We start from the raw sequence: 19042 nt of genomic DNA, 5'->3' as shown, positions 1-19042 counted from the left end.
ATGCGAGTAAAATCTGAATGAAAAAGAACAGGCATTCCTGATGGCTCCAATCCCCTATGCATCTTAACAAAACTAAAAGGAGGTAATGGCAGTAGCAACTGGTTTAGAGATTGATGGGGGAGCGGAAAGAGTGAGGAAAATGAGAAAACACTCGCACACACTGAGTAAGGAATATCATTTCCAGAACATATTAATACTTACCAGTATGTACTGTAGCTACTGCAATCCATACACACTGTGTGCTGAGGTTTATCTTGCTTTTCTGATTTCTTATGATTAGTTAAGGGTACTTGTGCATCTTCATAATGTTTTTTTGCATGGCCATTCACATACCTTATGAAAATCAAATAAAAATTTATTTTAATCTAAATACTGCTTTGGAAGTTAAAATAGTAGCAGATGATAATAAAATTAGATGATAAATTAGAATGAGAAAGAATTCCTCCTTATAAGAGCATTCAGTCCTATAAGGGCATTCAATTGGTTAGTGATTAAGCTGAGTGCTTAAAATATGCTTTTTTGCAATCAAACATGACAGTGAACTTTTAATTGTACACAAGATTAGGGCCAGGCAAGGAAAGGCTCTTCTATGCAAATCAGTTTCAGTATCATTGATATTTCATTTATCAACTCATTTGCTGATGCTTTTGCTATAGCTTTTTCTTTTCTTTTTTTTTTTTTTAAGTTTTTCTCAGACTGCTAACCAACTTGTTATTCTCAAAGGCAAACTTTGTGAACTAAATCACTCAACCACTTCCTATAGGGCCACCGACCATATAAAAGGTGAAAGTTAGATATGGAAACAGGATAATTAATCTCTTTCTCACCAGTATGGCTTCAGATCTTTTTTTCAAATGCCTAAATAATTAGCTCCACTCATATGGAAACATATTTGTTTAGAAACAACACGAAATACAAATAATCTTAAGCTTATATAAACTATTATTTATTTACATGGACAAAGATAATAAAGGTTGACTATATTCATAACAATTTTCTAATTTTTCAACTCAGATTTAATAAATCAGTGAATTACACAAAGAATGAAACTGAAATAATGCACACGGTGTACAAATTCCTCTAAACTTCTACCTAAACACTGTACCATGTTGTAACTGACCAGTACTGTCAAGACCCTTATAAAACAAAACTTCCTGGTTCCCAGAAAGTAGTTAATTTATAGAAGGCATGGTCTAATTGAAAATTCAGTCAAAACAAATGTTGATCAAATGGTACCAAAATAAACATACTCAGAAAGTTAAGGTAAATTTTGTCATGAGGCTCCATAATGATACCAGGAGCAACACTCACCTTGGGGAAAGTAGGACAGTAGGGATGGATAAATAGGAAGGACGAACTTCAGGCCCAGCCTCTACCCTAGGAAAGCTGGAAGCATAAGAGGCACTACTAACCTCACTTAGATTTTGATCATAGTTTTTTCCCACTTTTTCATTAGAGTAAACATAACTCAAAATTGTGCGTTTAGGGGTCCTCTGTGCACAAAAGTAAACTAAAATTAATTTTAAAATAAGATAATGATTAAGAGTATAAGCTCAAAAACTAGACTACCTGGGTTCAAAAGTAGCTTTGTCACAAGCTGGCCAGGTGAGCTTAGAGGAGTTTCAAAAGTAGCTTTGTCACATGCTGGCCACGAGAGCTTAGAGGAGTTAACCTCTTTGCACTTATGCTTTCTCATCTATAAAATGGAGATAATAGTACTTATATTTCATGAGTTGTTAGGTGATTAAATTAAGAAATTCATGGCCTAATGAACGCATAAAGAAATGAATGGATGTTGGTAATTACCTTTTTCATGTTTTCCTTTAAATGCATAAGTACTATTTATTCAGAATTCAAACAGTGTAATTAGAAAGTGGTCATATTAAGCACATACATTGCATAGGTCAAGAAATACCTAATATTTATTTTAAAAGGTAAACTCCAAGACATTGTATAGGTTACATATCTAATCACAGCTCAATTTCCTATGCTTATGTAATTTATACTGTGCCATGAGAAACAAAAGTACTATTTATAATGAGCACCTTCAAAATCAAAGTAAAAGCAATACTGAATGATGATAAAAATAAGAGATCACTACTTTTAGGTCTTTGAAAACTGATCATCTATACATAGTACATATAGTTTATTTAGCTACCACACTGGAGTCTTTATATGTATGTACTAAATGTTTAAATGGTTACTATAAGGGTTGCTGAAAAGTAAGAAGCGTATTACTGCTGATGTTAAGATTGGCAATGTTTTGGCTAATACTCAAATAACACTCAGAAGTTAACAGTTATATATAAACTGGATAACATAAAAATAAATATTTCCCTTATCTAATTTTAGATTTTAACTGGACAATTTGGTCTAAAAAGGAAAAGCATCAATATAGTTATCAAAGATTTCTAACCACAATCACAAAAATTTGAAAAATAAATGGGATGATGTTATGAAGGTCAACAGAATATATAACTCAAATATGCTAGTGACTGAAGGAATATTCAATTTAAGACTTTCTGCAGACAACTGGCTTAGATTTAATGAAAAATCAGAATCCTTGGCAATCAACACCCAGGATTATACGATAAAAGAAAATTAACCAATCAGCTATATAAAAAGAAGATCCAAATGCAAGCTACTCTCATTATTTGTCTAATCTATTTAATCATATTTCTCTGAAACGTTAAATTCGGGCACCTGGATGGATCCGAGGGTCCTGGGACTGGGTCCCCGCATCAGGCTCCTTGCAGGGAGCCTGCTTCTCCCTCTGCCTATGTCTCTGCCTCTGGGTCTGTGCCTCTCATGAGTAAATAAATAAAATCTTTAAAAAAAAAATGAAACTATGTTAAATTTCTAAGTTTAAGACTGCTCGCAACTGGAAACAGACTACCTGCAGAGTCTAGAAATTTTTCATCGTATTTTTCTAAAACCTACTTAGAGAACTATTTGTTGCTTGCTATTAGTAACATTAACCTCTCCAATTTTTGAGAGTTTGTCAGGTCTTTTGGCTGGCATATGACCTTCAAGATTTAGGTCAGAGAGCACTATGAGACAACTGGAGAACAGAACTATATAAATTTTATTGCATTATAATTCTCACCTCTCAAAATCTAGGAGAGGAATCTGTCTCTTCAAGTGCAGAATTTAAGTGCTTCTACTTTTCTTCTTTTTTTAAAAAAAAGTTATCTGTACAAAGTATTTTCAGGTTCCCCAAATCCTAGAGATTTCAAAACCACAACAGCCACAATTAAGATATGCAGTTAACATTTTCCAAAGGTACTTTTAAGTGTACATGGAAAAAATATTTAATTCCACAACTCAAAATGTGAAAAATCACGTTACATGAACATAGATGCTCTCTTCATGCAATGAGAGTTTAAAAATAACAATGGGGAAATAGTCCTAATAAATAAAATGTAGATTTCAGCCTGTGTGACAGTATGATTTCTCATCCTCTTGCTGCTAAACTATTAACTTCTAAGTAAATTCAAAGTATATATTCTAAGTTAAAAGAGCAATTGAAATAAATGTGCTACTACCAAGCTAAAAGAACACAAGGCTGATATTTAATTGAGTTAGAAGAAAAAAGTTACTAAAGTATTAAGTAACATCATTTTGAAGCCAAGAAAGGGGAAGAAATGCTCAGGTTTGAACAATATTTGGGGGGCAGGGAGTGTTAAATCCCTGGAGAGCAAAACTGTTTTATTGAAGCAATGAAACATTTGGTACATCTTAGGCAGCAATTAATAATGACCTCCACAACGAGACCATTTTCAAGGGAATTCCTCTGTAAACATTTTGTTGTTTTGTTTTCAGAAGAATGATGTGATATCTGGAATTTGATTCAAAAGTTAGTAAAGCTGGGGATGGTGTAGGTAACAGGTGAAATAAGACTGGCAATGTATTGATAACTGTTGAAGCTGGATGATGAAAATAAAGGGCTTCAATTATATTATCTCTATACTTTTGTATATGCTCAAATTTACCCTAACTAAAAGGTTGAAGAAACAACCATAAGGTAAGCTTTTATTTAAAGAATTCAAAGTTCCTTTATTTCATCTTTTCAATCAAATATTACTAGATTATCTGATCATCAAATTAATTCTTCTGGGTACCAACATAAAGGCTTTTCCCCCTAGATTTTCCTTAGTTGTATCACTGAGCAAACAGACTCTATTGGGAAAAGGAAGTCCTTATAGACAATTACATACAATGATTAAGCAATAGTGCTAATAAATCCAAATCGCAAAAACTTTGACATAAGCTTAAAGGCAAATTGAAAAAAGCAAGTAGGGTAGTGAAGTATAAGTATGTCACCTACCTTCCACAGTGGACACTTGAACAAGTCAAACAGACCCAGGGGCTTTTGTTGGATCGGCACACTAATAAAAAGAAAAATACACAATATACCAATTGTATCATGTTACTTCTCAGTTTCTCCCCTAATCTGTAATATCATACCCTGTGATTAAGTTAAAAATTCCATGGCTGCTTAGGTGTACCAAAATCACAAATCCCTGCTTTGTGAGTGCATTTACACAGAAAGGCTGCCTAATTAAAGTTATACTGAAAAGCACTGAAATGCATATCCACAATGGCTGCTCATTTTAATTGTTGACTCAAACAGTTCAACCACAAGTTAAACACATATACTTTCTTCCTTTATTATTTATTTCTTTTTGCCACAGTCTCCAACAAGTTAATGACAGTCTATTTTCTCTTAAAAACATTTTTTTAAGTCTAATTTTTTAATCACATGTCTTTGCCAGGCAGATTATATACTACTATAAATGACAACTCTTTCAGTTTACTTAATGAGAGGCATAACCTAAAGATACAATTAGGAAGACTAAATCCAGTTCTTCCCAAATTAATGTCTTGGTTGCATAAAATGTAATTCTAAATATGACAACTGCATTTAATTCTTCCTGAGGGTATAATCAAGACATTAATTATTTTAGTTTAAGTATTATGGGGGGGTGGGCAAGAAAAGCATGAAAATTTTTAAAATACTGATTGCAATTTTGCTTTCCGTTTACTCATTCAATCTTAAAAATAAAAAGCCCAATAAATATATAACAATGATTTTCAAAAGGTAAGGGACATAAAAATCACCTGAAAAGCTATTCAGGATGTGGATGTTCTACTTAGGCAGAGGTATCTACATTGGGGTGGGACAGAGGACAAAGAACATGTGTATTTTGAGAAAAGTAGCTTTCCAGGTGACTCCCTAATACAACCACAAGTCCACAGGGGTATGGGAGGGGTACCCATGGTACAACCACACACTCAGAAGTATCGCAAGTTCGCTGCCTAGCGCATAGTATGTGCTCAATAAGCATTTGTTGAAAGTTCAAATTTCCTAATTTAAGACACCAACCTCTTCCAAGTTCTGGTCCCCACTGTAGTGCTCTTGCATTCACAAATTTACATTAACTGCCAGGGCCATTTTGAAGGCATTTGAGTTTTTTACTCAATTGGGTCCAAGTTTATTTTATGTGCATGTAAGCTACACAACTGAAAGGTCAAAAAGTATACCTGCCAAATTGCTAACAATAATTATTATAGGCAGGTACACGAAAAGACTATATTTGAGAGGAGACTGTTGACTATTTCTATACCTCCCACGGTATTTGTTTTATATCAATAAGAATATGTTTTTATAGTTTGAAAAGAAAGTTCTATAAAGAGGGACACCTGGGTGTCTCAGTCCATTGAGTCCCTGCCTTTGGCTCAGGTCATAATCTTTGGGTCCTGGGATAAGCCCTGTGGGCTGTGAGTGCCCCTGCTCAGCAGAGAGCTTGTTCTCTCCCTCTGCATGCCCCTCTTCCTGCTTGGGCCACAGGCATGTCTCTCTGTGTCAAATAAATAAATAAAATCTTTTTTAAAAGTTCTATAAAGTATACTTTTTAAAGAAAAATAAATTAGAACACAGCTTATTTGAAACAGGTATTCATGGTTTGAGATATAATTTGGAGGACTGAAAAACTAAGAATACTGTTGTTTTGTTCCTTTAGTAAATCTCTTTTTCTCTTAGTATATACTAACACTATAACTCAATCTGGAAAAAAAAAGTTGTTAAAGTTTAATATTAACTGAAATAATTATGTTACAATAATAAGTTTAGTTCCACATTTTTAACTATCTAGAGTTTGTTTTCATTTTAATTATGGAAGATTTTGGGGCAACCCAGGTGGCTCAGCGGTTTAGCACCGCCTTCAGCCCAGGGCGTGAAGCAGGCTCCCGGCATGGAGCCTGCTTCTCTCTCTGCCTGTGTCTCTGCCTCTCTCAATCTCTGTCTCTCGTGAATAAATAAATACAATATTTTAAAAAATTATGGAAGATTTTTTTCCTTCTTTAAATGAGAAAAAGAAAATCTAGAGCAAAATCACTGTTACTTTGGTGTGTTTTCTACCAACTGTTCCTTTTTTCTCCCTTATAAATATACACACAGCACACAGAATTTTGTGATCTAATTTCTCCACTGTCAGTATATAATTTTTTTAAAGATCTTATTTATTTGAGAGAGAGCATAAGCAGGAGGAGTGGCAGGGGAAGAAGCAGACTCCCTGCTGAGTACAACATGGAGCTCAATCCTAGGACCCTGAGATCATGACCTGATTCGAAGGCAGATGCTTAACCAATCAACACCCCTCCACTATCAGTATATTAAATGTGTTTCTGCATGTTACTGAATTTAGAACAATGTATTCTATATCTAGTCTTATAATATCTCAATTATCTGAATTTTTAAATTAATTTTTAAATTTCTCAATTTCAAATTTTAAAATGGCACCCTAAGGCTGAGAGGAGAAAGAAATGGGGAATAACTACTTGAAAGGTACAGGGTTTACTTTGGGATGATGAAAAGGTCTTACAACTAGATAGAGGTCGTGGTTGCAGATGTACTAAATGCCACTGATTTGTCCACTTTAATATGGTTAATTTTATGTTATGTGAACTGTACTTCAATAAAATAAGTAGTTAAATAAACAGGTACTTCAGATAGGGATGAGGAGAGAGGGTAAAAGGAAATGAAGTACTGACTTTCAAAAACATTGCAAACAAGTGACGGTCCATTTTAGTAAATCTCAAAAAAAGAGTTTCATTCCTGAGTTAAGAAATCAGACTTCTTCTATCATGAATATTTATAGTAACAATGTTAAAAATATGGTGATAGGACAGTTGGTCTTAGCTATTTAAATGATAATACTCTCTGAGGGCTTAATACTTTAACACCATAAAAACATTTGAAAGCTAAAAAGCTACACAGAGAATTGGGTATGATGAGGCATTCTGAAGCCATTTATTGCACTGCATTGGGGAATATTCACTGTCTATACACACCTTATACAAATTAAGAAACTTTCATGTACTCGAAACAATTATAAAATAGGATGAAAAAATATTGGCTTTAAATTAAACTAACTAGGATATAACATGAATAAAAGAATACTATAAATAGGGGATCCCTGGGTGGCACAGCGGTTTAGCGCCTGCCTTTGGCCCAGGGCGCGATCCTGGAGACCCGGGATCGAATCCCACGTCAGGCTCCCGGAATGGAGCCTGCTTCTCCCTCTGCCTGTGTCTCTGCTTCTCTCTCTCTCTCTGTCTATCATAAATAAATAAATAAATCTTTAAAAAAAAAAAAAAGAATACTATAAATAATCTCAGAATTATTTATCACCTTAAGGGTCACTCTCTTATTATAAAAAGTAGTCTCAATTTATAGGCAGATGAGTTTCAAAAGTTATCTGTAGGATGAACATATTTCCCATGGAAACAGTATAAGAGATTTCCATAAAATTATAAACTGTAATATGATTGAAATAATGTACAGCTGACCCCTGAGCAATGCCAGGGGTTAGGAGTCCCGATCCCCACACAGTTCAAAATCTGCATAAAACTTCTGACTTCCCCAAAACTTAACTACTAATAGCCTTTTGTTGACCAGAAGCCTTACTGACGGCATAAATAGTCCATTAACATATTTTGTATGTTATATTTACTATATACCATATTCTTACAATAAGCTAGAGAAAAGAATATGTTATTAAGAAAAGCCTAAGGAAGAAATAATATATTTATGATATTGCACTATATTAACTGAAAAAAAGTCCACATATAAGTAGACCCACATAGTTCAAACCTGTTTTAAGGGTCAACTGTGCATATTTATTTAAAACAAAACCACACATAGTCAATAAAAATGATTTTAAGCTCTAAGTATGCTATTCAGTAAAACATAAAACATATTAAGCTGAACGGTTTATTTTTTAAATTTTAAATGCTAGAATTTGACAGAAATAGAAGGATGGAAGTTTGTGGAAGCTCAAAAAGATAAGTCCAAGAACTTATTCGGGCTCTTTTTATTACACCTAATTACACTTCAAGGTTACATCACAGTGAGAAAGCTAGGTATTTCTCACACTGTTACACTTCACCAAAACAAGATCATTGGATCTCATAAACGGAGTTTTGCCTTTTACCCAGGTTATGTTGTCAAAGTTACTCTTTCTTCCGGCAATCTCTCCCCATTTGCTTGGATTCTTCCAACCACAAGCTCAGTATTCCTTTTCTAAGCTCAGGCATCACAGCCGGGAGGTTGCTCCTTCTAATCTCCTCCTTTAGCTATGGCCTCAGAACTATCCTCTGGCCCTAGTCTCACCTCAGCCAAAGCCTCTGCAATTTGGCAACAGGGTCTTTTTAGAGGAAGAGGACAGTCATGATCCTCTCCTAAACTAGAGCCATTTTCCAGAAGATAGAAGCTGTAACACAGCTTTTGGGGACTGTGACGCTGGACCAGTTCTGGCTGGGCCGAGGACATCTGATCTTCCTGCCCTCCTCCCCCTTCCACCTTTACCCCAAAGCCCCGCAATTAAGTGGTTTGATTCCCCCTCCCCCCAAAAAGAAGCTGTAACACACATACTAGGCAGGGGAGAAGGTGGAGGAGCATCTGCCTCTAAATCATGCCCATGCCATGTCTTCTTCCTAGAGCCACCAAAGCTTTAACTCTCTTGGAAACCAGAAAGTAAGAACTGATAGAGCACAGAGGTAGAGAGAGGTAAGGCATCCAAGTGATCTATACAGCGAAGTGGTTTTATTCCTTACTATTTTTGTAAAAGGAATGGTAGTATGCTCCTTTATCAAGAGATGAAGAAAGGTCACAAACTAGGGAATTTTGTGTTTAAAGGGACCTGTTGACACAGATGTTTTCAGGTTGTGTTCAGAAGATACGGAGTTCATAAGACAAAACTATCTACACTTTCCACATCTACACTTTCTACATGACCACTCGTCTTCAATATCCTTAGTATTCATTACATAGAACCTAACGAGACAGTACATTTGATATTTAAAGCCTCTCAACAACTCTCTTGGAATTCTTTTTTTTTTAATTTATTTATTTTTGAGAGAGAGAAAGAGAATGCATGTGAGCAGAGGGAGGGGCAGAGGGAGACTATCTCAAGCAGACTCTATGCTGAGCATGGAGCCCCATGTGGGGCTCTATCTCACAACCCTGAGAACATGACCAAAGACAACCAAGAGTCGGATGCTCAACCAATGGAGCCACCCAAGCACCCCTCTCTGAATTCTAATTTTTTTCGTTTATAAAAACATCATGCACCAGTGCTTATGATACAGCTTAATGTCTCTACACACAAAACAGTTCAAGCACACAGCACTGACAGGCAAGTCACTTATAGTGCATCCATTATTTAGTAGTTGCTTCAACTGGTAGTGAGGCTCTTTATCTTCTTAAGAATTCAGAAAGGTAAGGATCTGATAACCAAGATTCTAGTCCTGCCTCTACCATTACTAAGCTATAGAACTGAGAACATCACTACTATTCTTAAATGAAGACAACGCAATAAGCATATCCGTCTAATTATAAAAGTAGTCAAAGAATATAAGGAAAAAGATTAGTGAAACAATAATGTTATCCTCCCCTATAGACAAAAGTCTTCCAACTCCACTTTCCACCTAATTTAAAGGCTTAACAACACAAGGATTAATTGCTAATGTAGTATAATTTTCTAAACCAATGGTTTTCAGCTTTTTTTCCCTGTCTCTAACCACTTGAGAGGCAAAAACATTCCCACCACATTGCCCATCAGTAGTAACAGCAACTCACTGCAATTGTGGGGGTGGGAAGTATATGGAATCACTGTACAAAAGTATTACAAACATGCCACTATGACTGTAAAACTCAGAACACCACTACCCCAGCACACACAGAGTTTTTAAAATGCAGCACTCTAAAAATATTACCAAGCCATAAGAAAACATCCATAATATAGATTTTTTTTAAAAGTTCACTTTTATCTAGTTAATATTCATCTAGGACATAGTATGTGCCAAGCACTATGGCAACCACTTTATGAATATTACTTCATTTAATCCTTTATAATTCAATAAGGAATTGGCCTGTTTTACATTACTTGTAAACAAACCTATTCTTTAGCCTGTTTTACAGATAAGAAAACTGAGACAGAGACAAGTTATGTAACTTGCTCAGTTAGTATGTGACAGAACTAGAAATCAAACTCTGTTTGAAGGCATGGACTGCTGTAAAGCAATAAGTCCAGAAGGCTGTCATTTTTGTTTTAAAAAGATTTTATACTGCATGTTTCTGTGTGTATATTATATACCTCTATATAAAATTTTTAAAGCCTAGAAGGATATATAGTAACTGTTAATAGTTACATAAAAGGAATGAGAGGAGAGATTAGAGCCACATGGACCTATTTCCCACTACAATGTTTGATTTTTTTCAGAAAATATTACTTCTTTTATAATAAAAAATTTTAATGGCTTAAATTTAAAAATACTGGTATTATAAAATTGTCCTAAGGAAACAGATTTATTCTAAATTATTAAGCATGAGTGGTTAAGCCAAAATCCAAGATTATAACTCTATGGGTTTATAAAACTATAATCAGTGAAAACAAAATTTCTGCAGCTATTATTCAACACACACACACACACACACACACTCCACAAGAGTATCAATACCAAAAGTGTTATTTCTCTTAAAACTAAAGAATAGGGCAGTATTATCACAAAATTCTAAGAGTATTCCAGTAAACATAAATAGAACTATATTCTAGGACTAACCCAGGTAACCCTCCAACTGATATATTTTTAGATATTTAAGAGCAAGGCAAAAAAAAAAAAAAAAAAAGAGCAAGGCATATAATCTTCTTTATACCATAAATATTATTTGAACTACATGCTCACAAGCCTATTCTATGCTAAAAGTTCTGAAGTCTCTCCTATCTTCAACTTAAATCCTCTGAAATTACCAGGGGAAGGAATTGGTAAAGTCACATAAAGGAAACAGGAACTGGGCCATAATATAGTCCAGAAAAGAAGAAATCCAGCTATCCTAAGCAACTGCCACAGATGCCAGAGCAGCCTGAATGCAGCCAAACTCATTGTCGCCCACCATCCTCCAGTGCTGCTCATTCTGGGAATGGGCATTGAGTTCCCAAGGAACAGGGAAATAGGAGAGTTCTCTTAAAAAGCAATAGGAGGGGCCCAGGGCCAAAGGACTGAGCCAATGCACAGTTTGGGAGACTAAGCAGAGGTCCAAACACTTGAGGAAAAGAGACCAAGCATGAGCACCAAATCCAAAGTGGATGGAAGTGGCAGGTTGGGACTGAAGGCCAAGATCACAGAACCAAGAGTTCAGGGCCAAGGCAGGAAAGACAATTATGAAGCAAAGCTTATCTTGATCATCTTTCCACTTTGCCCTTGAGAATTTTTTCCACCTTCCTCCTTCTGGCAGCTCTCTCCTGTCTCATTCCCATTCTTATTCAAGGCTTAGCAATACATTAATCTCTCCTGAATCATTAAATAAGTAAATTATTTTCTGGTAAAGTCACAGTTCAGTATTTCTCATTATCATTCTCTCCTTTCTGTTTAATAGCTCTATGATAGATTAAAGATAGTCACAAAGTCTTTGATACTCCTCCCATTGAGAAGTAGATCTGTGTCCTCATTCTTTGAATTTGGTAGGCTCTGTAGCTGCCCTGACAAGCTGCATATGACAGAGTGACTCCGTATCCATTTGCAGGCCTAGCCCTTAAGAAATTGACAGCTTTCTCTGGCTATTGCTTGGAATGCTTACTCTTGGAAAAGCCAGCCACCATCCAAGAAGTCTGATCACCAAACATACTGTGAGAAACCCAAACCACATGGGGAGACTTTGGAGAGTATGATGCCACGGTATGGGGAGTTTGGAAAGGGAGAGAGACTGTGGAGCACAGAAGCACCAGATATGTGAGTTAAGAAACCATTTTGAAAGATGATGCTCCAGCAACACCTGGGTGGCTCAGTGGTTGAGCGTCTGCCTTCAGCCCAGGGCGTGATCCTGGAGTTCTGGGATCAAGTCCCACATCAGGCTCCTCACAAGGAGCCCACTTCTCTTTCTGCCTATGTCTCTCTCTGCCTCTCTCTGTCTCTTGTGAATACATTTTAAAAATCTAAAAAAAAAAAAAAAAGATGATGCTTCAGCCCCAGGTACTCCAGCAGATGCAACACCAGCCAAGTTCCTCCTTTTGATCCATAAAACCATAAGCAAAATAAAACGGTTGTTTTAAGCTACTAAGATATAAGGTAGTTTGTTATGCAGCAGTAGATAATCAGAAGATTACCTATAGAAAGGGGGGTTTATCAGTGATAAAGCATCCATCATTTACACCTGCCAAACTCACTGAAATGACTGACACTATTCTTTAACAGAAGTGAGGATGAGAACCTCCAGAGGTTCTAGCTATAGGAATCAAAATTATACACAGGCTATACTATCATCTCTGCAACAGAGGTAGTAAGAGAATAAAGACATGGTGGTCTAACATTAACTTAGCTACCATCATCTTTGGGACTGCCTCTTTCTCTATCCTCTCATTATTGTAATAACTCAAATCCAGATGTGCTATCACTACCATAAACAACCATTCTTGAGCACTTCTAATGTCCTATATTGTAAAAGCAACCTTCAAAATCTCAAAAAACACTATTCCCATAGCAACCCCAAATTCTGAATAAAGATCCTTAAGAAGGTGTCATTGGCACCTGCAAGAACTCCTTTTCTCTCCTTTAAAGCTACAAGCCTATCCTTCATTCCCTTTGCTTCTCTGGATTATGTTCTTTAATAAACATTCTGGGAAACCTCAGATTTTACTAAAGTTTCAATTTAAAATACTGAGTAGTTATGAATTGAGAACATCCTACTTCATTTGTTTCCAATTCAGTCTTTGCTTTAAGAGTTCTGACATATTCCAGGGCAGCACGGGTGGCTCAGCGGTATAGCGCCGCCTTCAGCCCAGGGCGTAATCTGGAGACCCGCGATCGAGTCCCACCTCAGATTACCTGCATGGAGCCTGCTTCTCCCTCTGCCTGGGTCTCTGCCTCTCTCTGTGTGTCTCTCATGAATAAATAAATAAAATCTTAAAAAAAAAAAAAAAAAGAGTTCTGACATATTCCTTACCCAGCCTGACTTGATTCGGATCTCTCAGCAATGTCTGATTTTAGGACTTTGTAGCTAGAATTAAGAGCCTACATGCTAATCAGAATCCCAAGATTTCTGAGGAAGTACTCACACTTTTCTCTTAAAGTTTTCATAAAATTGTTGCACAGCCAGCCCAGAAAGAGGAGGAAAGGGAAAGGCACAATGATCAGAAAACTCCATTCCACATCATTTGGGCTGAATTAGGCAAAGGCCAGAACACCTCGGTGGCTCAGTGGCTGGCTGAGCATCTGCCTTCAGCTTAGGGCGTGGTCCTGGGGTTCTGGGATGAAGTTCTGCATCCTTCTGCCTATGTCTCTGCCTCTCTCTGTGTGTCTCTTATGAATAGATAAATAAAATCTTAAAAAAAAAAGAATTAGGCAAAGATCTTAATCACCTTCCCTTGACTCTTAACCCTGACAAAAGAAATCTTTATTCTTTAATAAAAAAATGTACCAGGCAGCCCTGGGTGGCTCAGCGGTTTAGCGCCATCTTCAGCCCAGGGTGTGATACTAGAGACCTGGGATCGAGTCCCACATCGGGCTCCCTGCATGGAGCCTGCTTCTCCCTCTGCCTATGTCTCTGCCTCTCTCTCTCTCTCTCTCTCTCTCTCTCTCTCTGTGTGTGTCTCTCATGAATAAATAAGTAAAATCTTTTTTTTAAAAATGTACCAAATGACTAGGTTACCCTCATAGAATGTAAATGTTATTTTACAGACTCAAAATAAACCATGTTAGAGGTCATGTGATATAATGAAGCAAGCATGGGCTTCAGGACCAAGAATTTTACATTTACCTTCTAACTTTACCTTTCTTTTATTCAACGACCTAAAGGAGCTGACTCCAGAGCAAGCTTTATCATGTGTAACATAAGACAGATACCACCTCTATCTCACACGGTTGTGGTAAAGATTCCATGAGACAAAAGATATAAAATGCACAACAAAGGCCCTAACAAACAGAAAGCACCAGTGACTGTCAGTTCCTTTCCATTAAAAATACATTAAAAAGAATAAAATGACTGTCAGAGGTTAATTCTGGTGACTGTGATTATACACAACATATACCATGACCAGTAATTCTCAGAATTCTGTTTATACTCACTAAAAAAAACCTGCAGCTGACAATTCATTTTCATAGAAAAATTTCATATACATAAGTCACATTAAAGTCAGTAAAAATCTCTCAGAGACTCCCTCTACCTGAACTATAATTATATTCAAAACATCAAATAATGAGATGATACTCAATTTTAATAACTTATTGCAAAATTGAACTACAACCACAGTAATATCAGAATCATTAAACTTTATACATCTAAATAAAATAAATATACTTAAAAATTAAATGCATCTCAGATCCACATTTTAAGAGACGTGCAGAGAGGTTTAGACAACTTAATAAGATGATACCCAGATAAAATATTTAAGTAGAGAGGCAGCTTAAGTGTCAAAACCATACTGAAATACACTGAACTCAGAGATATTTGTAACAGATTAAATCATGGTTCACCAATCTAATCAAGCAAAATATACCTTGGGTATTCTTGGAATACCCGATATAATGTGCCAGGCCAAGTCATTTAAAATATTTTTAAAATTACTGATTTTTATTAAACTATAGTTGACACACAATATTACATTAGTTGAACGTATATGACAGTGATTCAACAACTCTATACCTTATGCTATGCTTACCACAAATGTAGCTGCCTTCCAATCATAATAGAACACTATTACAATACTATTGTGTGTTCCCTATGCTATACCTTTCATCCCCATAACTTAAACATGCCATAACTAGAACCTGTACCTCCCAATCCATTTCACTCACTTTGCCTGTCTCTCCACCCCTTCCCTCTGGCAACCCTTAGTCTGTTCTGTTTATAGTCTGTTTCTGCTTTGTTTGTTTAGTTTTTTAGATTCCATACAAATCAGACCATATAGTGTTTGCCCTTCTCTGACTTGTTTCACTTAGCATTATACCTTCTAGGTCTATCATGTTGTTGCAAATGCCAATACCTCATTCTTCTTTACATCTGAGTAATATTCCATTTTACAGATATAATGGAATATTATATATGGAGATATATATATATATATTACATCTTTTTTTAAGATTTTATTTATTTGAGAGGGAGAGAATGAGCAGTGAGGAGAGACAGAAGGAGATAGAGAGGGAGAGAGAAAGAAGCAGGCTCCCCGCTAAAGAGGAAGCCTGATGCAGGGCTCGACACCAGGACCCAGAGATCATGACCTGAGCCAAAGACAGATGCTTAACTGAATGAGCCACGTAGGTGCCCCTCTCCTACATATTCTTTTTCCATTCATCTATCAATCAACACTTGAGTTCCTTCCTTATCTTGGCTATTGTAAATAACACTGCAATAAACATAGGAATTTATATATCTTTTTTGAATTAGAGTTTTCATTTTCTTTAGGTAAACAAAAATATTTTAAAATTTCTAACTTCAGTAGCAAAGAAGAAAACAGGAATGGTTTCAAAACACACCAGATTAAATATATGGTGGCCAGCTTATTTTTATGAACCAGTCGGCCGAAATTCAATTCCTTTTTATCCACCTTACTATCAGATTCTTTAAGAACCAATGTCCCTGGTTCTTAGAGGCTAATTTTCTGACTGTGCTCTACCTATTTTTCCAACCTTTTCCATGTCAAGACATGCACAGAAAATGATAACATCTGTATGGGCACATGCACATAAATATAAAAGGCTTCTCGGGACCAGAAGTGATCCCCTTGGAGGCTAGAGCCACCCTTAGGCTAAGAGAATCATTTACTTCAACACATGTATAATTCGTTCATGGTCCCTCTAATGGGAAGCTGTGCTAGCCAATCTTTTACACAGTTATCCACCACTGTAGGAGGTGGTCTCCTTTCTGTTGCAATGCCTGCTTACTGGAAAAAGAGACTGGAAGTTCTCAACCACCTAGGAGAGGCAGCAGCATTATCTGGGAATTGAAGACGCCACTCCTCTGAAGATCTGCAGTTTATAATACTGACTAATGCTCTGAGACCTGTTAGAGAAAACAGATGCCCATATCCCCATTTCTACCCTATATATAACTATCTTGTCCCACTGCAATTCCAAGACCCTAGGGAGCATGGGGTGCTTAAGGTGGCTCAGTCCATTAAGCATCTGCCATCAGCTCAGGTCACGATCCCAGGGGCCTGGTATGGAGCCTCAAATCAGGTTCCCTGCTCGGTAGGGAATCTGCTTCTCCCTCTGCCCTTCCCCCTGCTCATGCTCCCTCTGTCTTCCTCTCTCAAATAAATAAAATCTTTAAAAAAAAAAAAATGAGCAGCCAGTCAGCAGCACAACATGAAGGAACCTAACACAAATTAAACTAAAAGTAAGAGAGAAGTCCCAGAAAACAGTACAGTCTGAGTACTCATGTGGTAAAACAGCATTGATTAGTACATACAAGCAGCAGTCAACTGTTTAAAATGAAACCGGACCCAGAACATATATGATTAAGTTGCTACCATGTGTTGACTAAAAATGCTTTCAAGGTCACTTCTAGCTCTCTGATTTCAAGGTTTCCCAGACAGAAAAATAATTACAATAAAATATTTCCTGTCAACAGCCTTAAATATATTTGTGAGGCCACAGCAGATGGGAAGACAGGAGCAGGCAGGCAAAAAGGTTGAAGTATTATTATAAAATCACTTACACATTACTGCTCACACAACTAAAAAGTTAAAACTTTCCATCTTCCCTGTTGATACTCTTAGTATAAAAATGTATTTATACAAGCTTAGTTGCAGCATTATTTCTAACTGTAAAATACTGCAAATAACCTATAACAGGAGCCAAAACATAGGCGAATGAATTCACTGTGACATATCCACAAATGGAGTACTATGAACTTGTTAAAAAATAATAAGGAAAATTTCTACAAACATTAAGTGATATACAGGGTATACTGTTAAATGAAAGAAGCAAAGTCCAAAACTGTATACTTAGTTTGCTACCTTTTGTGAGACAGAGATAAGAAAATATTCATGTATCTGCTTCTTTTACAAAAAGAAACACAGAAGGATAAATCAGAATAATTGTCTACAAGATGGGTGGCAATGAGTGAAAGGATTGAGTAGTACTCTTCTCAGTATAGTTTTAACTTTTGGAACTATGTTAATATTTTATATACTCGAAAAGGAAAATAAAAATCAGCAAGGAAGAAGCGAAAAATATCCAAAATGGAAACCAAACACAAATGAACCCAACTATATGTCAAATAAATAAGTGTATTAAAATACAGGAGGAAAAGTAATTCAAATGACTTTTGAACATAATACTTGATACACTGTCAGTATACAACAAAAAGAACTATAAACAAATACTGAACTCTAGTTAAAAGGAGTTTCCTTTACAATGGTATGGGTCAGCAGTTCTGGAATTACTTTCTCCGATTATGGCAAAAAGCAAACAAGTACAGATGTTGCGGATAATGGGAACCAGATTTTCAATGTTGAGGAAGAGCATTACGAATACGAAAAGGGGCAAGACCAGGCTTGTGGTGCTGAATTGGAATTACAAGTATTAGTATGAACTCACACACACACACAAATAAGATACAGACATATGTATTCATAGTTCTTAGCTCTTATCTGCTGAGATATCTTAGTTTACAAACATTATTCCCCCACTAAACAGAATAAGGGATACATGGAAAAATGGCTGATTCCAAGGCTGGGGAAGGCTGAGTACAAGATGAGCCTGGAGTTTCTTGCTGTGTCCAAAAGGAAGAGCTCAAAGAACAATAGGGACCTGTCAGAATCATGGCTTAGGTTGCTCCCATTAGCCAAATCTATGATAATTTGGGCCTCTAAATATTAACAGTATCACAGAATAAAATAAAAACCTATGAGTCCGTACTAATACAATAAATTAATAAATAAGTGGGAGAGAAAGGAAAACTCTTTCTTACAGAATACTAATATATTTAGAACACAAGTTACAAATTCAACATCTTAAAAAACAAAAATCAGCATCTTGCAACCATCCCAGTAATAAGGGATTCAGTCAAGAATCATCAATGGATGCTTAATTATTGAGTGAAAGCCTGGTGAAGAATAGGATATATACACAAAATCTCAAAGCACCTCCCACAATATACTTACTAATAGCAAAGGGAAAAATGGTAACTTCACAGTGGAATAACCTTGCAAATATTACCTTAATGATTGAAGTTAATATCACAAAAATGAGACAAACATCATATACTTCTTGATATGATGCCCTGAGAAGACAGAGTATTACTTTTGTAGTATTTCCACCAAAAAAATGCATGATTTGAACTAAATCATGAGAAAAAATCAGAAAAACTCAAAATGAAGTACATTTTCTGAAATAATTGGCCTGTATTCTTTAAAAATATCACAATCTCAGGGGCACATGGGTGGCTCAGTCAGTTAAATGTGGGACTCCTAAAAAAACTTTTTTTAAATAAATAAATTAATTAATTAATTAATTAATTAAAAAAATGTGGGACTCCTGATTT

At 36.1% G+C, this 19042-nt stretch overlaps 1 protein-coding gene across 7 annotated transcripts in view; it reads right to left on the bottom strand.

Moving 5' to 3' along the window:
• USP3 (ubiquitin specific peptidase 3) overlaps positions 1–19042 on the bottom strand; it is a 111011-nt gene that overhangs the window by 75328 nt on the left and 16641 nt on the right. For 4 of the 7 annotated variants that reach the window (XM_035708604.2, XM_049104130.1, XM_025472571.3 and 1 more), the window contains exons 2-4: positions 4328–4388; positions 3107–3223; positions 202–333 (exon numbers count right to left, since the gene is read on the bottom strand). In XM_035708604.2, the coding sequence (XP_035564497.1) occupies positions 202–230 (29 nt within the window). In that variant the 5' untranslated portion in view covers positions 231–333; positions 3107–3223; positions 4328–4388. The remainder of the gene's footprint in view (positions 1–201; positions 334–3106; positions 3224–4327; positions 4389–19042) is intronic. The other 3 variants (XM_025472568.3, XM_025472569.3, XM_025472570.3) reach the window with 1 other exon arrangement.

Source organism: Canis lupus, chromosome 30 (assembly GCF_003254725.2).
Source record: "Canis lupus dingo isolate Sandy chromosome 30, ASM325472v2, whole genome shotgun sequence".
Taxonomy (NCBI): domain Eukaryota; kingdom Metazoa; phylum Chordata; class Mammalia; order Carnivora; family Canidae; genus Canis; species Canis lupus.
The sequence above is the reverse complement of the archived record's forward strand: the minus strand, read 5'-3'. Positions and strand labels throughout refer to the sequence as shown.